This window comes from Heloderma suspectum, chromosome 4 (assembly GCF_057233095.1).
Source record: "Heloderma suspectum isolate Gila_16-S chromosome 4, 16-S_ref, whole genome shotgun sequence".
Taxonomy (NCBI): Eukaryota; Metazoa; Chordata; class Lepidosauria; order Squamata; family Helodermatidae; genus Heloderma; species Heloderma suspectum.
The window spans coordinates 96,313,683-96,335,312 of record NC_139461.1 but is presented as its reverse complement, the minus strand read 5'-3'; the positions used below and the strand labels follow the sequence as shown (position 1 = coordinate 96,335,312).

The 21,630-nt window shown below is 40.0% G+C and overlaps 1 protein-coding gene across 9 annotated transcripts in view; it reads right to left on the bottom strand.

Annotated features, from left to right (window-relative positions):
• The window catches only part of ZNF407 (zinc finger protein 407), a 565,758-nt gene that overhangs the window by 279,524 nt on the left and 264,604 nt on the right, over window positions 1-21,630 (bottom strand). For all 9 annotated transcript variants that reach the window (XM_084850004.1, XM_084849996.1, XM_084849995.1 and 6 more), the window contains one exon: window positions 3,967-4,133. In XM_084850004.1, coding sequence (XP_084706130.1) covers window positions 3,967-4,133 — 167 coding nt within the window. The remainder of the gene's footprint in view (window positions 1-3,966; window positions 4,134-21,630) is intronic.

The following is a 21,630-nucleotide window of genomic DNA, read 5'->3' as shown; positions in this document are numbered from 1 at the left end:
GCCACTTGTGGAAATCCCATTTTCATCCTTGTGTAAATGTCAAATCCAATACTCGGATGCTGCTTGTGCAAGCCACTGAGCAAGCCATTGCATAAGCTGTTCTGCAAGTTGTTGCACATGGCGTTGCACAAGCTGTTCCACAAGTCATTCCACCAGGCCATTCGCAACTCATTACAGTGTGATTAGGCTAGGTGTTGCTTGGGCTAGCGGGTGTGAAACTGCTAATGGAACACCAGCTCCTCCAATTTTTCTGCTAGCATAATGTTGAATATAACCCAAACACTTCAAGTGGCTGGATAGCCCGCCAGATGGGCAGCTAATAAATCTAATAAATAAATAAATAAATAAATAAATAGAACAGAACAGAACAGAACAGTAATTAACATGTACATCTACGTTATATGATATGTCTGTGCAAAGGGCACCTTATAGGTGGTTTTGTACAGCTAAATAAACCTTATCAGGGAAAAACATAATAATCAGCAATGGCAAAACAAAGCGCTCTCATATTTGGCATCACAAAACTAGAAACAACATACACAAGCCTTTACAAGGATGATTTTCCTTCTCTAATATACACACTCAGTCCAAAGACTCTTGTACAATGTCACATCTGGACAGATGTTTTGCATGCAGAAGCTGCTCATGGATCATACTAATAATAACTGGGGCATGTTTAGTTATAGAAAATATATTTGCTGATTGGGGCAGGGTAGGTATTATTACTTGCTGTTGCATAAACTGAAACTTAATGTTACATAGAAAAAAACATTGGCAGGTGAATAGCAGCAATTAAAACATTTATTTCCTCCCTACAAAGTTAAAAACATTCCAGGAAAACAGCAACTAAAAGCATTATAGTTTTAACTCATTACAATTTTGATGATAACTGAGAAGCCTTTCTAGAAAAACATCCCCTGTTATCTCTTATTTTTCTAGCACTTTGCTTTCTTCTGAAGCACTTGAATTCATCAGGATATCAAGGGAAGGAAGAGGAGGACATAAAGAAAGCTTAATTATAATTAATTAAATATTAATTAATTGATCAATTAGAAACCTAAATCTTTTGAACTACCTAATCCAATATCTCAAATTAAGATCCACACTTGAAACTTAAATGCTGTTCCAGGCCTACCAGGAATTGTTCATCAGCTACAGACTATCATGTATTGTGGTTTACTTTTCTGGGGAGATCTGAGTTTAGCCAGCAGGTTTTTATGTTAATAATAACAACCCACAGTACTTTATCCTTTGTACCTTGCTACCAACTTATGCACAAACAAAAACATGCTTACTATGTAATTAGGAATCGCTACAAAAATTGTACTTAAAATAGCACCTGCCATATTATTTATTTACTACCAAGCCCTGTAGTCTTAATTCAAAAGACATCCCCAGTGAAGTCAGAGGGAACTGTCATTATTAAATAATTTGAGAAATGAGAACGACTGAGTTTTTAACACATACAAGTTTTCACTGACTTGGGAATTATTTTGCATGCACAGTTGCAGTGATCATGCTTACCCAGTTCATCACATCCTTCATGCTATATCCTCCATGCTCTAGAGTTAGTTTTGCATGGATTTTACTGGGGGGGGGGGGCTTTTTTTGTCTGAGTGTAGACATGTAGAAAGGCGAAACAACTATTACGTGCAATCCTGTATGCAGTTATGTATGCTGAAGGACACAAAACTGTGCACATGATTTCAGTCTTTAACCATACATTTAACAATGTTACCATTCATTCTTCCTCCAGAAGTTACAGCCTTTAAACTTTGAGAAGGATCTAAGGAACAATATATCACTTGGGGTACAGGGGGCTGATCTAACATGCCATGTTTATATGATAACAGGAATGTAATAGAAAATGGTTCTTTTCTTAACAACTTGAATTAGTTTCAAGTGTGCCATTTTGCATTCAAATGTAGAAAGACACGGAAACCAATCCTTTATTTTCTATTAGAAAACAGCCACTGTCCCCTATCTCTCATTATGGTGCAGACTACAAGACCTAACAACAAAAATCCATATTATTGATCTAACCAAGTCTCCACAATTATTCTTTAGAAGGAAACGCCGACGATAAATTACATCTGCACTGGCTTTTCATCTGCTGTTCGATATAAGTGATCTCTCAGGGCAGGCTGGAGACCTTAAATCGTCAACACCCTTGTCAAAGAAGCTAAGGAGGCCTGGGCTTCCTACAAACTGCCTTGGAAGAACTTTTAACCTATAATTTCTAGCAACAACTCATTTCATTTTCAGAAAATTGGGAAAAATCTTTTCAGGAATATTTTTTAATTTAATGGAACACTGTTTCATCTTTCTATGAAATGCCTAGAGAATTTTGATTTGAAGATCATTTTTCTCCTCTGTTACTCACACTTTTAACCAAGAGTTACATATACTATTTTGCTAAGGAGCTAAAAATAATCTCAGATACATTTCTGCAGTTTTTCTTCACATCCCATCATGTTACATATTATTGTACTATTTAATATTGTTCTTAAAGAACCAGGCTAAATCTGTAGTGTTTGTGTGGAAGCTGTTTTGGAAGTTAATACCAATGGTTGATTATTAAGGACTTTTAAGTCCTTTACAGGAATCTTTGTTCTAATCAGTTTAATTTGCAACAGCTTTAGTTTTAACCCAAAGGTACAGATATTAACTTTGCGTTTTCTCTGCTGTAGTAACCTCTGCATTGCGTGCTACGTAAAACTGATATTTACTAATATATACATTTAAACGAAAGCCACGCTGCTTTAAAATTAGTGCATTTTTGGAAGCTGTTTTGTATCCAACATCAGATATAGTTCAGCTAGGTCTGGTTCACATGGCATATTTTAGCTATTTTTCCACCCCGTACACCGTTCTCAGCTTATTTCTTTATTTGCTTGTTTGTTTAATTATATGTGTATCTCCCCTTTCTTCCATTGAGGAAAAGTCACCCTACGAAGAAATGAATTCTGTGAACCAGCAGCATAGGCATACACTTTCCAGCAATTTCTGCCATTACCGTAGCTCCAAAAAGTACACTTGTTCACACAGTACTTTCTCCATTTAATCTGACTAAAGGTGATTGTGCTGGGTAAAATCAGCAGCAAACATGATGACTGTATAACTCCGCTCTTTGAATCAACCCAATCAACTGATGTGAGTCTTTGCACTTCCAGGTGTTTGCATCTGCTTCAGTTCTTTAGTATGAAATAAACATAATGGTTTCAGTACTTGGAAATATGGATCATCTCCAACCGTACCATCATTTATGATATTATGTTAGTATTAGCAATTGCAGGACCAAGAGCTTCCTTCATTAAGAAAATAATGTGAATGCAAATTTGAATGATTTTTAAGATGATTTCAGGGGGAAATCAAGGATAAGTGTAAACAGTTAATCAAAACATTAATGTAAAATCTCTCTCTCTCTCTTTCTCTCTCTCTCTCTTTCTCTCTCTCTCACACACACACACACACACACACACACACATACACTTTCTTTACCAGAGTAGCATCTTTTGACTGCAAAAGTCTGGCATATTATCACGAGCCTGTGCTGAAAATTGGCACAAAACATTTCCTGAAGCAATTGCTGGAAGTCCATTAATTTGTGGGTTGTTGTTGTTTGTCACCTATATCACTTTCAGATTTACGAGAATAATCTTAAAAGTTCTCATACGAGAAAGAGCTACAGGTACACCTCTGAAGCAACAGGAATCCAGGGCCTCCTTTTTTCTCTTGATGTTTGCATCATGGGAAGATTCTAGGATTAACTGCCACAGAGCAGAAGATCCTTATTATTACACACAAAAATCTGAATTGTGCCCTAAATGTTCCAGAGCTAAAGGCACTTCTGGAACAATCATTTTACCTGTTAGGGTCAGAATCCAATAAAACAACCCATTCCCCCTCCCCCAAAGCAGATGTTTACCCCAGGCCACATCAATAAAAGTAAAGTATGATCCAAACCTGTATGAGTCCTATAGTGGTCTTTCATGGCTGATGCTGTGAGGAAGGAATAATGGCATGTAGGCCATGTGCACTTGTATGGCTTTTCTCCTGTGTGGAGTTTCATATGGTTGTTCATTGCCCACTTCTCTGTGAAACTTCTGTCACACAAGGGGCATGTAAATTTCCTATGAAAAGAAAATAAAGAAAAAGGAAAGCAGGTGTTAACTTTATACACAGACACACACACACAACTGACAAAAGAAGCATGTTTTTAACCCCAAGTGTGGTAAACGCACAGACTTTCATGAAGAGAATTGCAGACCTGGTCTGTCATGTCTGTATAACCAGGCATTGATTTTTCTGTCGAGACCTGGCACTTCAGCCATTTATTCTCTGCTTTGCGGTTGGGCCCAACGGGTTTGAAAAATTCTGTTACAGTCCAGTCACCCCTGAGGCAAATGTGAGAATAGATTTCACCTGTACAGGCCTACACCACTTATCCAGGGCATAGGCTGTCAGAGCAAAGGCTAAATGAAAAGCTATCCATACTAAACTACTCAGACAATCACACCGCTCTGTGCCATGCTGCTGCTACTGCAGTGCAGAGGTGAAATACTACTTGTAATAACACGGTTACCGTGGTAAACAAAAAGCACTCAAAACTACAAAGGAGCAGGTGTTAAAGGGGACAAAAAAAAGTCTACCTGCTTTCCAAAGATTTAATACCTTATTTAAAACTGCTTGAAACTTAATTTGAGATGGTTTACATTGTTAAAGATTTTCACAATTAAATAGTAAAACAATACCAAAAATAGAGTAGCTAACCATTAAACAGCTTAGATGACTACAGTTGGCTAAAAGCAATGGGCATGGGGGTAATGAAGAAGGCACTTTGAAAAAGAACTTTTTTTTTTTACTCTTCCCCTAAATATCAGGCAGTGCTGAGTTTTTCCAGGCAGGGAGGGCATCCTAGCATGCTGGGGCCATGAGGGGAAATTGAAACTGACCTCGCTTCATGAGCTGTGAGGCTACAGATGAAGACCCCATCACAACTGAATGAGTGGGGAGGTATACACAGTGTCTGAGTTCCTCTTTACTGCAAACTAAGCCCAAGCAATTTACAGTTTTGAAAGCTAAAACAAGCACTTTGACTTGAGCTTGGAATCAAGTTAACAGATGCGGCATTTCATATCAGGCTAGCGTTATGTAGTCTTTGTGGCCTACCATGTTCTGCACTAGCTGAAGCTTCCAAATATTCTTCAAGGGCAGCCCCACATAGACTGTATTACAGTAGAGAAGCAAAGATGTTACATAAGCATGGATGATGGTCCTTCCCTCTCTAAAGTGAAGAACTGATTGAATGGGTCTGCACACACCATCATTACTTGAACATCCAGGGACAAGGTGGGGCCCAGTAGCATGCCCAGGGCACAAACTTCATTTGTTGATTATGGGCATACAAATGTTTCAATCAACAGATGGCTGATTATATCTTGAGAGCAGGGCCTACAGACCAACAACACCCCTGTCTTACCTGGATTCTGTTTCCATGTGCTTGGCATCAACCACCCAACCAAGAAGCCAAACACTGGTTTAGAGCAAAGTGAGCTGCTTCTTGATCTCAAGGCAAAGCAGAGTTAGGTGTCAAGATGAATTTCCTTCCTCAGCTTCACCAGAAGCAACATAAAAACCACAGCCCTCCAAAAAGTCATTCTACTTTACTAAATTATTTGTATAACTTAATCAGACCTATCTCAAGGATGGGGCGAGCCAGGCAGCTGCACTGGGTGCCAAATTCTGGGGGCGCCAAATGAGCAAATGACTCCTAAGAATTACTACCAGATTCTCCCACCTCTTAGATAGATCTCGTGAAGACTTCCTATTGTAGCCTAGAGTATTGTCACTTCACCGCTCTACTTTTGCCTTATTCCCACAAGCAAAACCAACCAGGTATGAGTAGACATGTAGATCAGCTCTGTGCTGTGTGTTCTTTAGATTCATTGTGTGTGTGTTTTCAGTTTCAAAGGTGTGTTGATGTAAATCTGTATAGCCAAACATGCATGTGAAATTTAAGGGGCCTTGAGAGAATATTAAATCAGAACCACTCCTTAATGACTTGCTTGAGAGAATATGAATCCAAGGATGAGTAGAAACTTGAGCCCGGTTATAATCATTCTGATTAGGACACTACACAGGCTATCAAGGTTATAAAGGTCATAGGCCCAAAGGAACACACTGTGCCTGCTACTTAAGATATCTGAAGTCCACAAAAAACTGAGTCATTTTAAGATTAGTTTTCTGACTGGCTACCTTATTTGAAGGTAATAAATCTTGGCCCATGAGACTACAATATCATCATACAGTCAGAAAACTAACCTATTTTTAGTTTGTGGGTTAAAAAAAACTACAGCAAACATTAATGAACAATTGTTAATTCTTTTCTTTTGTTTACAAACATTAACAAACAATTCACACAATTTGCATAATACAATCTGACAAAATATTTCTTTTCAATATGATTTTTATACAAGTTATGGCCACATTAAGCAACTGCTAAATTTCCCCAAAAAACCATTTCCAAACACAAGCAACAGAGAAAGATAAAAGAAGCAAGAATGAGGTGTGTGTGCATGAGTGCGCGAGCGCGTGCGCGTGCACACACACACACACACTGAACTGAAAACAGACTTTCAAATTACTATATCACTTGATCATTGCTTGGTGGCACTAGCAAATGACAAATATAGCTAAATACTTCCAAATGCACCGTAAAAAAATATCATGTCCGTATATCTCTCTGACAGGTCTTCATGCATTTCACATTTCAAAAGCATGGCAGGGATCTTATTTCTAAGATAAATTCCCCTATCTACTTATTTCCTCGTGTATTTATTGTGGATCTAACCTTCTTCTACAAGAAATAAATAAGCAGGTTAAGTAGATGCTATCTTTTAACAAATAGTTTCTCTAGACTGTATTACAACTTTATGAATGACAAAATAAATCCCTCATTTTTAAATCTTCCAAGATGTGCATTTAACAGCACTGCACCTATTGAACCCCTATGCATACTCTATTATTCATGTACAATAAAAATGTTCAAGTAAGGTTTAGAGACTGTCTTAAAAATGACAAAAACAGCAAATACAGAGTCAATACTAAAACTGAATCTCTAATTCACCATGCAGTAGCTATTTATTTATTATTATTTTTTATTTATTAGATTTATTAGCCGCCCAACTGGTCGGCTACCCAGCCACTCTAGGCAACATACAATACAAATATGCAAAATACAACAAATTTACATAATCAACTGAACAGAACAACATTGCTTTACAAAACCCTAACCCACCACAAATGCCCACCTGAACAGCCAGGTTTTCAAAGCCTGGCGGAAGCTCATCAAAGAGGGGGCATGGCAGAGGTCACTAGGGAGGGACTTCTACATAGTGGGCACCACCACAGAAAAGGCCCTCTCCCTAGTCCTCACCAGCCTAGCTGTCCTGGCTGATGGGACAGGCAGAAGGCCTTCGGAGGCCAATCTCATTGAGCAGCATCCCTGGTGTTGCTGGAGGCGCTCCTTAAGATAGACTAGGCCAGAACCATATAGGGTTTTAAAGGTCAATACGAATACCTTGAATTGGGCCTGGAAAACAACTGGCAACCAGTGCAACTCCTTCAGCACTGGAGTGATGTGGTCTTGCTGACGGCTGCCTTTAATCAGGCAGGCCGCTGTGTTCTGCACCAGCTGCAACTTCCAAATTGTCTTCAAGGCTAACCCCACATAGAGTGCATTACAGTAGTCTAGGCAAGAGAAGACCAGGGCATGAGCTACTGATGGGAGCAGTTGGTTAGGGAGGTAGGGGCACAGCCGCCATATCAGATGGAGTTGGTACAGTGCTGCCCGGCTCACGGCTGACACCTGAGCCTCCATGGATAGCTGGGAGTCTAAAATGACCCCCAAGCTGCGTACTTCAGGGCAGTTGCTCCCCATTCAACACCAGGTTAACATCCTCTAGCCTCCCCTTGTCTCCCACCAAAAGTACCTCGGTTTTGTCAGAGTTCAGTTTCAGCTTATTCCTTCCCATCTAGCCACTCACATGCTTCAGACACATGGACAGGGTTTCTACAGCCAACCTTGGCAAGGATTTAAATGAGAGGTAGAGTTGCGTGTCATCCACATAGTGGTGACACTGCACCCCAAACCTCCTATATGTTGAGGAAATCTGATGATTAGACAAATTTCATCTAATAATTAGAAGTAATCAAAATAAAATTCAAGTGTGATGTTATATCTTTCTCACATTTGTTTCCTATTCTTTGAAGGAGTTAAGAATGACTTTTTTTACCTCACAACTTTCCTGTGAGGTAGGTTAAGCCAAGAGATAGTGATTTGTCTAGGGTCCAACAACTGCCTTCCTAACTGAAGGGGGATTTGAACCAGCACTTTCCATATCCAAGCCCAACACCCTCACCATTACACCATGTTGGTTATTAGTCAGGAGTAGGGATCCTTACTCCAATAAAAGGGAATAATTGATGACTCTATGTTACAGAGAGAACTAGGCTCTAACCTCAGGGCGTCAGGTACCAACAAAACCAGTGCATGATCCAGTCAACAGCCACATTTGAATCCTAATCAAAGGAATATGGAACACTTCACACTGTAGCTCTTCTGGTTCGATAGTATATCCTGGCATTGGTTTCTCAGATATTATTATTAATCAGCCGCCTTTCAGAATAAACGTACCTGTAAATTCCTATCTGATTTTAAAGCATTTTAAAACTATCATCTACATGAGGTGATGGCAACTGACCACAGAATTTTTATTTTTTAATATATGGACCACAGGCCCATGGGCCAACTTGATACAACCAATAGCCATTACCTTGTAATTCTTACAGTGTGCATTAAGGCATAATGGAAAGTTCATAATTTATCATCTTCCATGATATTATAATATCATGTCAATTTAACAACATTAATCCTGCTACAGAGCTTTTTATAATATACAATCACTTAAAATAATGTCATATCCCACTATTTAATGCACATGGAGGTATGTTTCATTAACACACCTCTATGAATTTTTACTAGTACAAATATATAATGTAGAAAAAATGGAGCATCTGTATATATAATATTAATGAGTCAAACCTCTTTACACCAATAAAGCTTACAGTTTCATTTCAGTGTTATTTTTACTTTATCTTATATATTGTACAATCCCACAAGAGCATGGCAACCTATGCAGTAACATAGTCCACATACAGTGACTAGGTTAATTCTTTCGGTTTTCACTAGACAATATCAGTAAGACCTACCACTGCTGGCAAATGAAGTCTTCGTGCTTCCAACCATCTCAAGCAATCCAGCTGAACTTATCTATTTTTGTTCTTTTGGCTATTTAATAAATGATTACATGGCCCTCAGAAGTTTATAGATGTGATCAATGATCCCTCCATTTGGAAAAGTCATATGGTTTATCTTTCAGAGAGCAATCCTATGCTCTCTGAATGGAGCCTTCAGTATCAATAGGAGTGAAGGGGAGAAGGGGCTTCCTGTATTTTTTCTCCATCCATGAAGTGCATCTTCAGCATCTCTCCCAGGGATGTGGTCAGGATAAGAGAGACCATTGGATCCACTGGATTCCTTCCCATCACCACACCCATTCCCTCCCATTCCCAAATTCTGTCTTCAGGAAAGGGAGCCACCACGGAGGTTTCTGCAGTGGCTTGGAGGTTGTGGGTGTGGGGAACCGCAGTCAGAACTCTTCCTCTGAGGTCGAAGCTCTGTCTCCAGCCTCAGAAGGGGAGATCCACTGCATCCTGTGGCCCCTGGGATGCTATCCAGGGGCCATATGATTGCTCCCTTGGTTATTTAAAAAAAAGAGTGAAATATTTTGAAATCAATTTCTAAATGCACAATACACCTGTAAGAGGGCCTGGGAAATCTCCCTCTCCAATCTAGGCAACCAGGGAAACCTGGTGCTCCCTAAATGAGGAATTTAAAAAATAAACTCTTCACTCATTTAAACCTTATTCTTTGGTGCAATCCATACAATTATGGGTACACCATTTTTGTGGCAGACATGGATAAACTGTGGTATATTTACTCTGAACAAACTTATCGGACAAGCTGATGAATTTCTTTAACAATTTACAAACTAAATTACACATGCCAAAATGGCACTATCTACAATATTACTTTACCCACTCATATACAAGGGGTGGGGGTGGGGAAGAGTACAACCCATGGCTTCTGATGTCTCTATACTAATGCACAGACTATGGGAAATAAAACAGATGAACTTGAAATCTTAATACAGGAAGGCAAATACGATTTAATAGGCATTACTGAAACCTGATAATGCATCATTGGAATGTAGGGAATGAAGGGTATAATATTCAGAAAAAATGAACCAAACAGGAGGAAAAGTGGAATTATGTGGGCAGTATCCAGTGCTAGCAGTCCACCAGTGCTCAGCAGGTTGCCCTAGCAGGAATGACCACTACCACAACGAGAACTTAGCACTTGCTACAGCAACCCCAGAAACTAGCCCAAGCTAGTGTTTCTGGAATGGGTCAAATCAGCGGAGTTCCCTTCTGTGAGCTCCACTGACTTGTTCTGCTCTGGAAACACTAGTTAGGCTAGTTTCTGTTGTTGTAGCAAGTGTTAGTGGCCATTCCCACTAGCACAATGGCACCATTGATACTGTCCTATGTAAAGGATCTATACACATGCAAAGAAATCCATGATTCTGAACATGGAAGTTTGGTTTAGACTAGAGCATTTGGGTAAAAATAAAAGGACAGGGAAATAATAGTGATATTGTTGTAGAAGTCTGCTACATATCTCCAAGCTAGGTGGAAGACTTGGATGATGCCTTCCTAGATCAGATTACCAAATTTTCAAAAAGGAGAGACATAATAGTAATGGGCAACTTCAATTACCAGATACCCATTGCAAGTGGAAGTCAACTCTGCTAAGAATGAAAGTTCTAATAAATTGCTGACTTGCCTTTCTGACAGTTTCACCTTCCAGAAGGTAGAAGAAGAGACAAAGGGATCAACTGTCCTAGACCTGATCCTCATGAACAGGGAAGAACTGGTTGATGAGGTAAAAGTAGTGGGGACCTTGGGAAGAATTGACCATGTCATCTTAGGATTCATGATACTGAGGAAAGGGAAAGCTGGGCATAGTCAGATATGTACCTTGAACATTTCATTTCAACAAGTTTAAAGAAATACTGGGTACAATCCTAAGGGCAGAAATACTTGAGAAGGGAATTAAAGATGGGTCAAAGTTTCTTAAAATTGAGATATTGAAACACCCACATATCTGTGATATTGGTATACTGGGGGACTTTCAGTCAGCAGAATTTTGCATCATTCAGGGTCCAAGTTCAAAAGCACCTGAAAGCACACATACTGTATCCGCATGATGTCATTCAGGGAAGGAAGGTGTTCATAATGTTACAAGAAACAGCCTTCAGTTTCTCTCTTCACCATTGAACCAAGGATCTCTGAGTTTGTTTTACTCTCTTTTCTAGATCTGCATGTAGATCAGACTGATCAAATAATTTAGCTTGGGGCTATGGTCATCTTGATACTACAGGTTTCTCCCAAGAGAGAAACAGGCTGCTTCCAGTTCCCAATATTTACTTGATCTTCTCTATCAAAGATATTTATTTATTTAGCAATTCAGTGGTCCAGTAGCTTTATTATATCACTACTAGCTAACAGTGAAACATCAAAGACATGGCCATTCATCTGTCTCATACCAAAAGGCAAACATCTTTGGGATGCTGGTAGTCAGTTTCATTATCTCACAAGCAGGTTAGAATTTACAGTGCAAAGGGATTTATATATCTTGGAGTCCAAGATTATAGTCAGTCTTCCCAAACTCTTACTTTGGCTCAAGTATAGAGTGATTTGCTTAGGTGATGCTGTTATACAGACTCAAATTTGGTCTCATGATTGCAAAAGCAGATCCTTAACTTGGGTAAGCTAGGGGAAAATTGGGAGCCCTAAAATTAAAAACAAGGCAAAGAAACAATATGTGAAGATTTGAATCATAAACCAATCCCCCAAGCTTGATTTTAATCCTAAATTATGAAGCGTATTACCCAAAAAATTAAATCCCTACTTTTCTTTAGCCCCTACCTGACTATCCCAACAGCAGAAGGTGAGCAGCATTTTAGATCACTAACTGACAACTATTGCGTCCATGGCATTTTCATGGTACCAGAGTTATGCTGTTTCAGACTAGTAGAGTAAGTCAAGTGGAAGATTGTACACAGCCTGATCTTCCTCCTTCATCTTGCACTAAGAATAAACTGTCCTGGCTGCCAGTGGTTGAAAACAGCCAGATTAATGCAATGACCCATTCTTTGATTGGTAAGTTCTTTTGGCCACCTTGTCTTCCAGTTCATTTATATATAATTGTTTTTGATATAAGCAAAATCTCACTAAAATGATCAGTTCCCAAAGGAAATCAGAAATTACAATGAAGAAGAGCTACTCTGAGTTCACCAGCCATAGCTTGATATGCACCATATCCATGCCACCATGTTAAATAAGTTTGATTATAGTATACACTATGAAGAAGCATTACTCTGGTTCCTGTTTTAGGTAAGAAGTAGTCCTACATGGCAAACAGATTGTCTCATCCCTGACTGGAACTATTCCAATACAGAATGAGAGAAATAAATGTGATGTAACTCTCATGTGTCACATACCCTGCCCCTCAGTCTTTTTTAATGTAACAGGAGAAGACTGATGAAGATGAGGATCAAACTACTCTTCCAGGGGAAGTCCAGTTAGTCTAATATTCAGCCCCCACCCCTGGTTAGAAGACATGGCCTTCCCAGAGGCAGAGGAGAACCCCTCCCTACCCCCCAGCAGAACATCTCCCCAGCCTTGCAGAAGTCTGAGGCTACAAAATCAGGGAGTTCAGCCAGCTCCTCCAGAGGGGGAAGAATATGGAGCTAACCATACTACAAATTATGGTTGCCTACATAAGGCTTCAGTTGGTTTTAGCTTGCTGGTGAGAAAAAAAAACATCCTCCTTGAGTTCTAGTAAGAAAGAGCTCCAGTCAGCAAAGCTCACTCAGAGCTATCCATGGTCCTGTTTCAGCTGTATTTTATACAAGAGGGATTCTGCCTTTACTTAGCTTGCTATGCCTGCTGCACCTGTCTTGACTGGATTCTACTTACCTGACACAATCTTGCCAGCCTAGATTCAATGTTTCAGCCTTCAATGTTCTACCTAGGCTGGACTGTCCTTGCCCAGATTTTGCCCTCTCACGTGTCACTGGCTTCCCTGTGAGCCTCAGGTAACCACAGAATGGGATACTATGGGACTAAAACCCTGGTCTTTCAGGTCCACAGGCAGAGAGAGGCATAGAAGATCAGGTAACACTGGGAAACCATAGATATTTCTCGCTTTCCCTGTTGCTTTAGTGACTTCACTCAATCTGATTCTCATTCTAGTCTTCAATTAGCAGGGAACCCTGTTTCAACCTTTCTAGATAAGTTATTCTGAGTCTTGGTCAATTGGCAATCTGGTACCAGCAAATCAGGATTCACCTTGACCCTAACTATGACTCTTGTTCTTCCTTGGTTGCTTTTTGTTCTAATCATACTTAAAAAAAAAAAAAAAACAACTGACCTGAGCTTACACTCCCTCAATCACGCTGATTACCTTGTCCTGGAAACTGATGAATAACCATCAGCCTGACCCAGCTGCCACTACTGATCCTACATATTGGTGGATCAGTAAAGAAAAGGTGGTCAGAAGTTGTCACGGGGAGGATACACAAGGGAGTAACTGCTGATGCTCAATGCCCTTATTGTTTACAGTGTTTTCTTCTTCCTTAAAATCATTCCAGCCAGTGATCATGTAGTGAATGTGATGTCACAGTGCTTCACAGGCAATCAGATTTGGCTAGAGATGCTGATATCATTGCAGACAAACAAAGCCAATTTGTAGTTAGGGCAACACTTACTCAATGGGTGATTCCAGTCAATCAGATAACTAATTCACATCATGCTGCATGGTCAAACCTTCACCCTCTTTTAATGTAACTGCAAAAACAAATTCACCCCCATTCCAAAACACTGAAAATGGGAGCCACTTTTTAACACTGCCAAAAACATTTTTGACAAAAATTCCACTTTCAGCTCCATACAAGCATGATGATTAAAATGCTCTTGAACCATAAGGTTGCAATACCTCAAAGTCAACTGTAGTTCACTTCTGAAAATGCTACTTTTCAGTCTGTCAAAATATCAGTACAATGGCATTAATAATCTTACCAAAGTTGAAACAGACACTAATCCCATTTTAATCGCTAGTGAGACCAAAATGATTATCAGTAATTCCTATTTATTTATTTGAAAATGTGTATTATATTTTTATAGGGGGAAGCTTTCCTTCAAGATGTCTCTCATCAGCAACCATCACACTGGAATAGAATGTACTTTTCTAAAGTTATTGCTTCTTTTTGCTCATAAGGGAGACTAAATATAAACTGAAAATGCTAGATGGACTTCTTGTTGTTCATATACTTATCTGAAGGTGTTGGTTGCTCTTTTAGCTAGAAGCAAACCTCCAGTAGATTCCTATTTATCTCCTTGCCAATCAAGAAGTGAATGACTGACAGTAACATAGCCTTATCTAGGCCTCCTGTCCGTGGTGCATTCTGCTAAGTGATGTCATCGCTCTAGCAGAAGAAAATAAGCAGATTATTACAGTGACTAGAAGCAAACTAAACATTTGGATTTTTGCATGGACAGATTTACACACTGTCTGTCAGATAAAGCACAGTTTGCCTGCTGCTTACACAACAAGAATGTGCCTGACAGCTTCTTCCCAGCTTTAGTATCTGATTACATAAATAGGCCATTCCCCACCATTCCTAAAGACTGACAGTCTGTCTTAGTTTAAAGAGCAATTTCTGACTATCAGCTTTTCTGTCTTGCACACTGCTCTGATTAACATCAGGGCACTTCCTGGAGGTCCAATCTGTTGGGTTTCTTTTTCTGTTCTCTTATATTCAGGATTGTGTGTGTGTGTGTGCATGCATGTATAAAGTTGTGGCTATATGAAAAAAAGACATATTCACTCTATTTTAAAAATGACATAATCCTTGCTCAAGCCTTACACATTAAAAATGTGTTGTAAAACAGGACCTTAACACAGGAGCTCTTTATGCTAATTTCTGTGAAACGAAACACTGGTTAACAAGGTATTAAAACCTCTGTAGTGTCTAAGTTTATTGCAGACTTTTTGTTTTACAATTACCAACTATTTCAAATATTTTTCATCTGTACTTGATAATTATACATATTTTACTCACAGGCTCTTTATGACTTGTTCATGTAAATGATATGGAGTTAGGGTGGAGTGCTGAAGTGCCCAACTTTGCTGATGACAGCAAATTATTTAAGGTTATTTATTTAATCTATCTCTTTCTTAGCTGCTTTTCAAGACCGTGGTCTTCTCAAGATGCTTACAACATAACAGCAATGTAATTCATTAAAAAAAAACCTCTCGAGAGGGAATTCCATTGGGTAGGGGGCACCACTGAGAAAGCCCTCTCTTTTGCCCACCAACCTTACTGATATTAGTGGTGGTCCAAAGAGTAGAGCATCTTAGATTATTTTAAAACATGGGGTGGTTCATACAGATATAGACGATGCTTCAGTAACTTGAACCCAAATTGTTTAGGCTTTAAAGGCTGAAACCAGTTGTTTGAATTGGATCTGGAAATGCACTGGCAACCAGCATAGCTGGCACATGATTGGTGTAAAATGATCTGATCATTTAGCTCCAACAAGGGCTTGAGTGGCCACATTCTGTACCAGTTTAAGTTTTTCAGATGTCCCCAAAGGCAGTCTCACATGGAGCACACTAGAGTAGTTCAATCTGGATGTAATCTGGGCATGCATAACTGATGCCAGATACACTTTCCCTAGGTTGGGTCAGAGAAGATGTAGATAAAAGACACTCTTGGCTACTGCCACTACCTGTGCTTCCACTGACAGCAATGAGTTAAGGAGGACCCCCCCCCCCAAGTTATGAAAAAAAAAATCCTAACCACATATTTGCTGATGGGGGTCTGAGCTGGTGGTGAGTGACCATGAAAGGGATCTTGGGGCTATGGTGCATAGCTCAATGAAAATATCGACCCTGTGTGAGACTGCTGTGAAAAAGGCATATTCCATGTTGGAGATCATTATGAAAGGAATTGAAAATGGAATTTCCAATATCATAATGGCCTCATTTACATTTTGGAATTTTATATGCAGTTCTGGTCACCACACCTCAAAAAGGATATTGTAGAGCTGGAAAAGGTGCAGAAAGGGGCAACAAAAAAGGAGCTGAAGCAACATCCCCTATAAGAAAAGGTTACAATGTTTGGGCTTTTTAAATTAGAAAAAAGGCGAGTAAGGGGGAATGTGAGAGAGGTGTATAAAATCATGCATCGTGTGGAGAAAGTGGATATGGAGAGTCTTGTCTCCCTTTCTCATAATGGTAGACTCCAAGGCCACCCAGTGAAGCTGAACAGTGAGAGTTTCAGGACACCTAAAGGGAAGTACTTCTTCACACAGCACATACAAAATTCGCTACTACGAGATGTAGTGATGGCCACGAACATGGGTGGCTTTAAAAGATTAGACAAATTCATGGAGAATGAGATTATCAAAGGTTACTATTCATGATGGCTATATATTTCCTCCAGTATCGGAGGCAGTAGATGTCAGGGGTGCCTCTCAGCATAGGCAGTGGCAGAGTAGCTCAGAGTCCGAAGAGGAACTGCAAAACTTGGGGGAGAAAGACTCTTCCAGATAGGGAGGGACAGACTCTTCAGGTTTCAGTAGTCCAGCTGGATGGAGAGAGCCTCTCTTCACACACACCGGTGAGAGATAGTGAACAGGGAGAGGTGGGGCTTGGACAGCCTGAATTCTTAGATGCCAGGTACAGATGCAGGGCCAATAGAGAGATGGCAGGGGCTGAGCTTAGGAGATCTGCCCGATTGGCCCAGCTGGAACAGCGACGCGTAGATACCTCATTAGACAGAGGGAGATCCCCCCCCTTAAGTTAGGGAAGCATGCCTGCCTTTTCTCAAATGGTAGGCAACTTCCAATCTTCCTGGTTATCCTTTGAACTCCCTGAAGGCTTTTCCTTTGTAGACTGTGAGTTACTGTCAATTAGCATCTGTATGACCCATTTTGCTATTGGAGTTCAGCGGGGACAAAAGGGAAACCTGACAGTAAACCTCTAAACACCATTTGCTGGGAACATGACCATGGGAGTGCTAATGTGCTCATGTCCTTCTTGTGGACTTCCCATGGGCATCTAGTTGGCCATTCTGGGAACACAATGTTGGACAAGATAGACCTTTGGTCTAATCCAACAGGGCTCTTATGCTCTGTTCCAACCACCTGGAGAGGATACTTTGAGAACACGGAATGCTGCAGGTGGAATCAACAAATAATGTCTCCTCTCCTCTTATGTTACCAGAAGCATCCTCTGAAACAGTAGCCATTCCATTAACATTAGAATCCAGAACCTTGGTGGGAAACTTGACCCAATCCTGAAGCATCCCCAGGTCAACAAGTTCAGATACCGCCTGAATGACCTTAATGATAGTATTTGATTTGAATATTGTGCTGTACAGCTCTGTATAGCTTGTTATATTTGAGTCAATCAATGGGGAAAGGCACCTCCTTGAGCTTTCTTTTCACTCCCCAGAGCTAGACTGTTGTCCCCTTTGTTAGGCCCCTCCACCCAAATTCTAATTTTAAACAAATTGTGGTGGCTCAAGGGTCCCTAATAATTACTAAGCCTGCCCATCAGATTCCCTTGAATATTTCATCCTCTGGGAGTTGCAGCTTGGCACTGCTGGGAAGTGTAGTTTTTAAGGGAGTTCTGGGGATCTCTAAAAGACCATTCTCAGTAGCCTGTCAACTCTCACACTCTCCTATTCAGATTATTTAGGAAGAGTATCTCAGTTAAATTGGTATAAAATCTTGGTGAATCGCTACTGTATAAAGTGTGATGTCTACTCTGTTGTAGTCAATGGGACCACTTTTTCTGTTTTGAATAGTTCTGGACCACACCCTTCATATTTACAAAACAGATTGCTTTGAAATAAGTGCTCTCACACAGGTATTTTTAATTACTCCATTGTTTTTCAAATAATACAATCGAAAGTTTGTATCTGCATCTGACCCTTTTGCTCTTCTAGTCTGCAGTCACACAAACTAAATCAAACTGTCAAGCAAGGATCTCCATAACCTTAACATGTTTTATTAATTTCTCTGCTGCTTTGTTGTCTATTCGGTCAGTCGCTTCCGACTCTTCGTAACTTCATGGACCAGCCCACGCCAGAGCTTCCTGTCGGCCATCGCCACCCCCAGCTCCCCCAAGGTCGAGTCCGTCATCTCCAGAATATCATCCATCCATCTTGCCCTTGGGCGGCCCCTCTTCCTTTTGCCTTCCACTTTCCCTAGCATCAGCATCTTCTCCAGGGTATCCTGTCTTCTCATGATGTGGCCAAAGTACTTCAGTTTTGCCTTTAATATCATTTCCTCAAGTGAGCAGTCTGGCTTGATTTCCTGGAGTATGGACTGGTTGGATCTTCTTGCAGTCCAAGGCACTCTCAGAATTTTCCTCCAGCACCACAGTTCAAAAGCATCTATCTTCCTTCGCTCAGCCTTCCTTATGGTCCAGCTCTCACAGCCATAGGTTACTACAGGGAATACCATTGCTTGAACTATGCGGACCTTTGTTGTCAGTGTGATGTCTCTGCTCTTCACTATTTTATCAAGATTTGTCATTGCTCTCTTCCTCCCAAGAAGTAAACGTCTTCTGATTTCCTGGCTGCAGTCAGCGTCTGCAGTAATCTTTGCGCCTAGAAAGACAAAGTCTGTCACTGCCTCCACGTTTTCTCCCTCTATTTGCCAGTTATCAATCAAGCTGGTTGCCATAATCTTGTTTTTTTTGAGGTTTAACTGCAACCCAGTTTTTGCACTTTCTTCTTTCATCTTCGTCATGAGGTTCCTCAGCTCCTCCTTGCTTTCAGCCATCAAAGTGGTATCACCTGCATATCAGAGATTGTTAATGTTTCTTCCAGCGATTTTAACTCCAGCCTTGGCTTCATCAAGCCCAGCACGTCGCATGATGTGTTCTGCGTACAGGTTGAATAGGTAGGGTGAGAGTATACAACCCTGCCATACTCCTTTCCCAATCTTAAATTGGGAGCTACTTGGTCGTTATACAGATTCCTCAGGAGACAGACAAGATGACTTGGTATCCCCATACCACCAAGAACTTGCCACCATTTGTTATGATCCACACAGTCAAAGGCTTTAGAATAGTCAATAAAACAGAAATAGATGTTTTTCTGAAACTCCCTGGCTTTCTCCATTATCCAGCGGATATTGGCAATTTGGTCTCTAGTTCCTCTGCCTTTTCTAAACCCAGCTTGTGCATCTGGCAATTCTCGTTCCATGAATTGCTGGAGTCTACCTTGCAAGATCTTGAGCATTACCTTACTCTGCTTACAGACTCTCTGCTGCTAGTCTGTTAAAATAATCCTGCTTTCCTAGATCTTTCCAAAATTCAACCAAATAAATTACACTGCATTTTTAGGGCTATAGGACTTTACTACAATTAATGAAGTACAAACTTCCAAGAGACATCCACTCATTCATTTTCTCCCCCACCCCCCAGCTAAACATGGAAAGGTGTTAATGAAGATATTGTAAAAAAAGAAATGTTCCCAAGCTTCAAAAAGGGTAAGCACATAAAGAGCTTGGCTGGTTACAGTGGTAAACAATCACAAGTCATAACCACAATATTGTTCCTAGTTATTTCAGCTATAACTTGCAAGGCTTCAGAGCCAGACAAACCAGATGAAATATGTTGCTTCAGGTCTGCTCTGATGGATCCCTCTGAAATATCCACATTATTGCTTTTATTTTATTATGTACCGCACTTCATAACTGTACACTGCAGAATACAATAAAACCTACACTACACTGCTTTAAGTACTTATTAAATAGGTCAAAAAGTTACCATAACAAATAACTTGTTCTATTCAGGGTCCATTAATAACATATCTTGTTGTGCCTCTAAAACAAAGGGGGGTGATGGCAGAAACACCTTCAATTCTGTTTTTCTTTGGTTCAGCGTAGAGCTACATACAAAAATCTCGTTTAAAAGCATGCCTCTGGACTCTCACAGCTAGACCCACACTGCAAAGTGACAATATTGTTACATGCTTAACCCATAAATTGTGTAAGATAGACAGGGAATAACAGGAACAGAGGCCTATACGTGGAGAAAGATGCCACTAAAGATGAAATCTGAAGACAGATGCACAACAAATGAAATGGATAAAGCTAGAAAGTTTATTTTCAAGGACAGTTGATAGGTTTCTTTCTATGCAAGAGCCAGATTACAAAACATAACGGTTGGCCAATGAAGGGTCAAGGGAGGGAGAAACATTAGATCTGTGCCCTATTGGCTTTTAGATGCCAGGACAAGGCAGCATTCTTCCAGAGGACTTTTGGGGTGACCTGATTAGCTTCCTGTCTTGTTTCTGCTGCTATGATTAACGCTGTTGCTAATTAGTATTTATAGGGCGTTTTAAATAATTTTGGCCTGTATTTGATCAGTGATTTTGTATGTCTGCATACCCACCATACAGACATCTGGTTGAAAGGTGGGTTTAAACATTTTTTTTAAAGGAAACAATCATGTCTTTAGATTTTTAGCTTACCTCATAAAATGCACACGCGTGCGCACACACACACATAGGACATATATACAATAAAGGTAATATACATATATGCAGTATAGGATGGGGGGCTGTATAGGAAAATACTATAAAGTATTTTTATAGTTGTTTTTACTTCATTTTTTTATTATACATTTAATTTTTGTTAGCTGCCTTGGGTACCTTAATGTAAAAGCAGAGCATAAATTTAAATAAACAAATGAATACCACACAACCCATAGGCAAGCTGAATAATTCTGGAATCTGCTGTGTTGTCAGATCTCATGATTTCTAAGTATATCTCATTATTTTGCAGAGCAATCATATGGTATGTTTTCCAATACTGGGACTCTTGATCAGTCCAGTTGACTGGCATGCTAAGTCTAAGAGAGGCACTTATATTATTTCTCAGTATGCCAAGGACTGGGTCCTGAATAAAAATGACACAGGTCGAAGAACTAAGATCTGATATGGAATCACTAAAGAAGTACAATTCCCACCAGCCACAGACTGGTCCCTCCTAAATTTGCACAGATTTTATGTACAGTAAATGTTCAAATTATCTTAAGGTGTCCTTCAACTCTGGTCAGTTGTACCTTGAGCTAAATCTTAAAGTCAATATAGGTTTTTAAATAGTGAAAGCAGAAATTAGAATCTGAAGACATCAAGCAGGAATGTTGATTTCAGCACTGATGGCAAAGAGGCACTGTGGAAGCTGAAAGAACAAATTTACACAGCTTTTGAGAGATATAGGAGAAGGAGAGTTCATGGTCAGGAATGATGTTAAGGTTATGGACAGTAGAGATAAATGGTTGGCTTGAACAAGGAGACAGAGGTGAGGGGAGCTGTGATTGAATAGGCTACTCCAGCTCAACGGAAGCACTTCAGT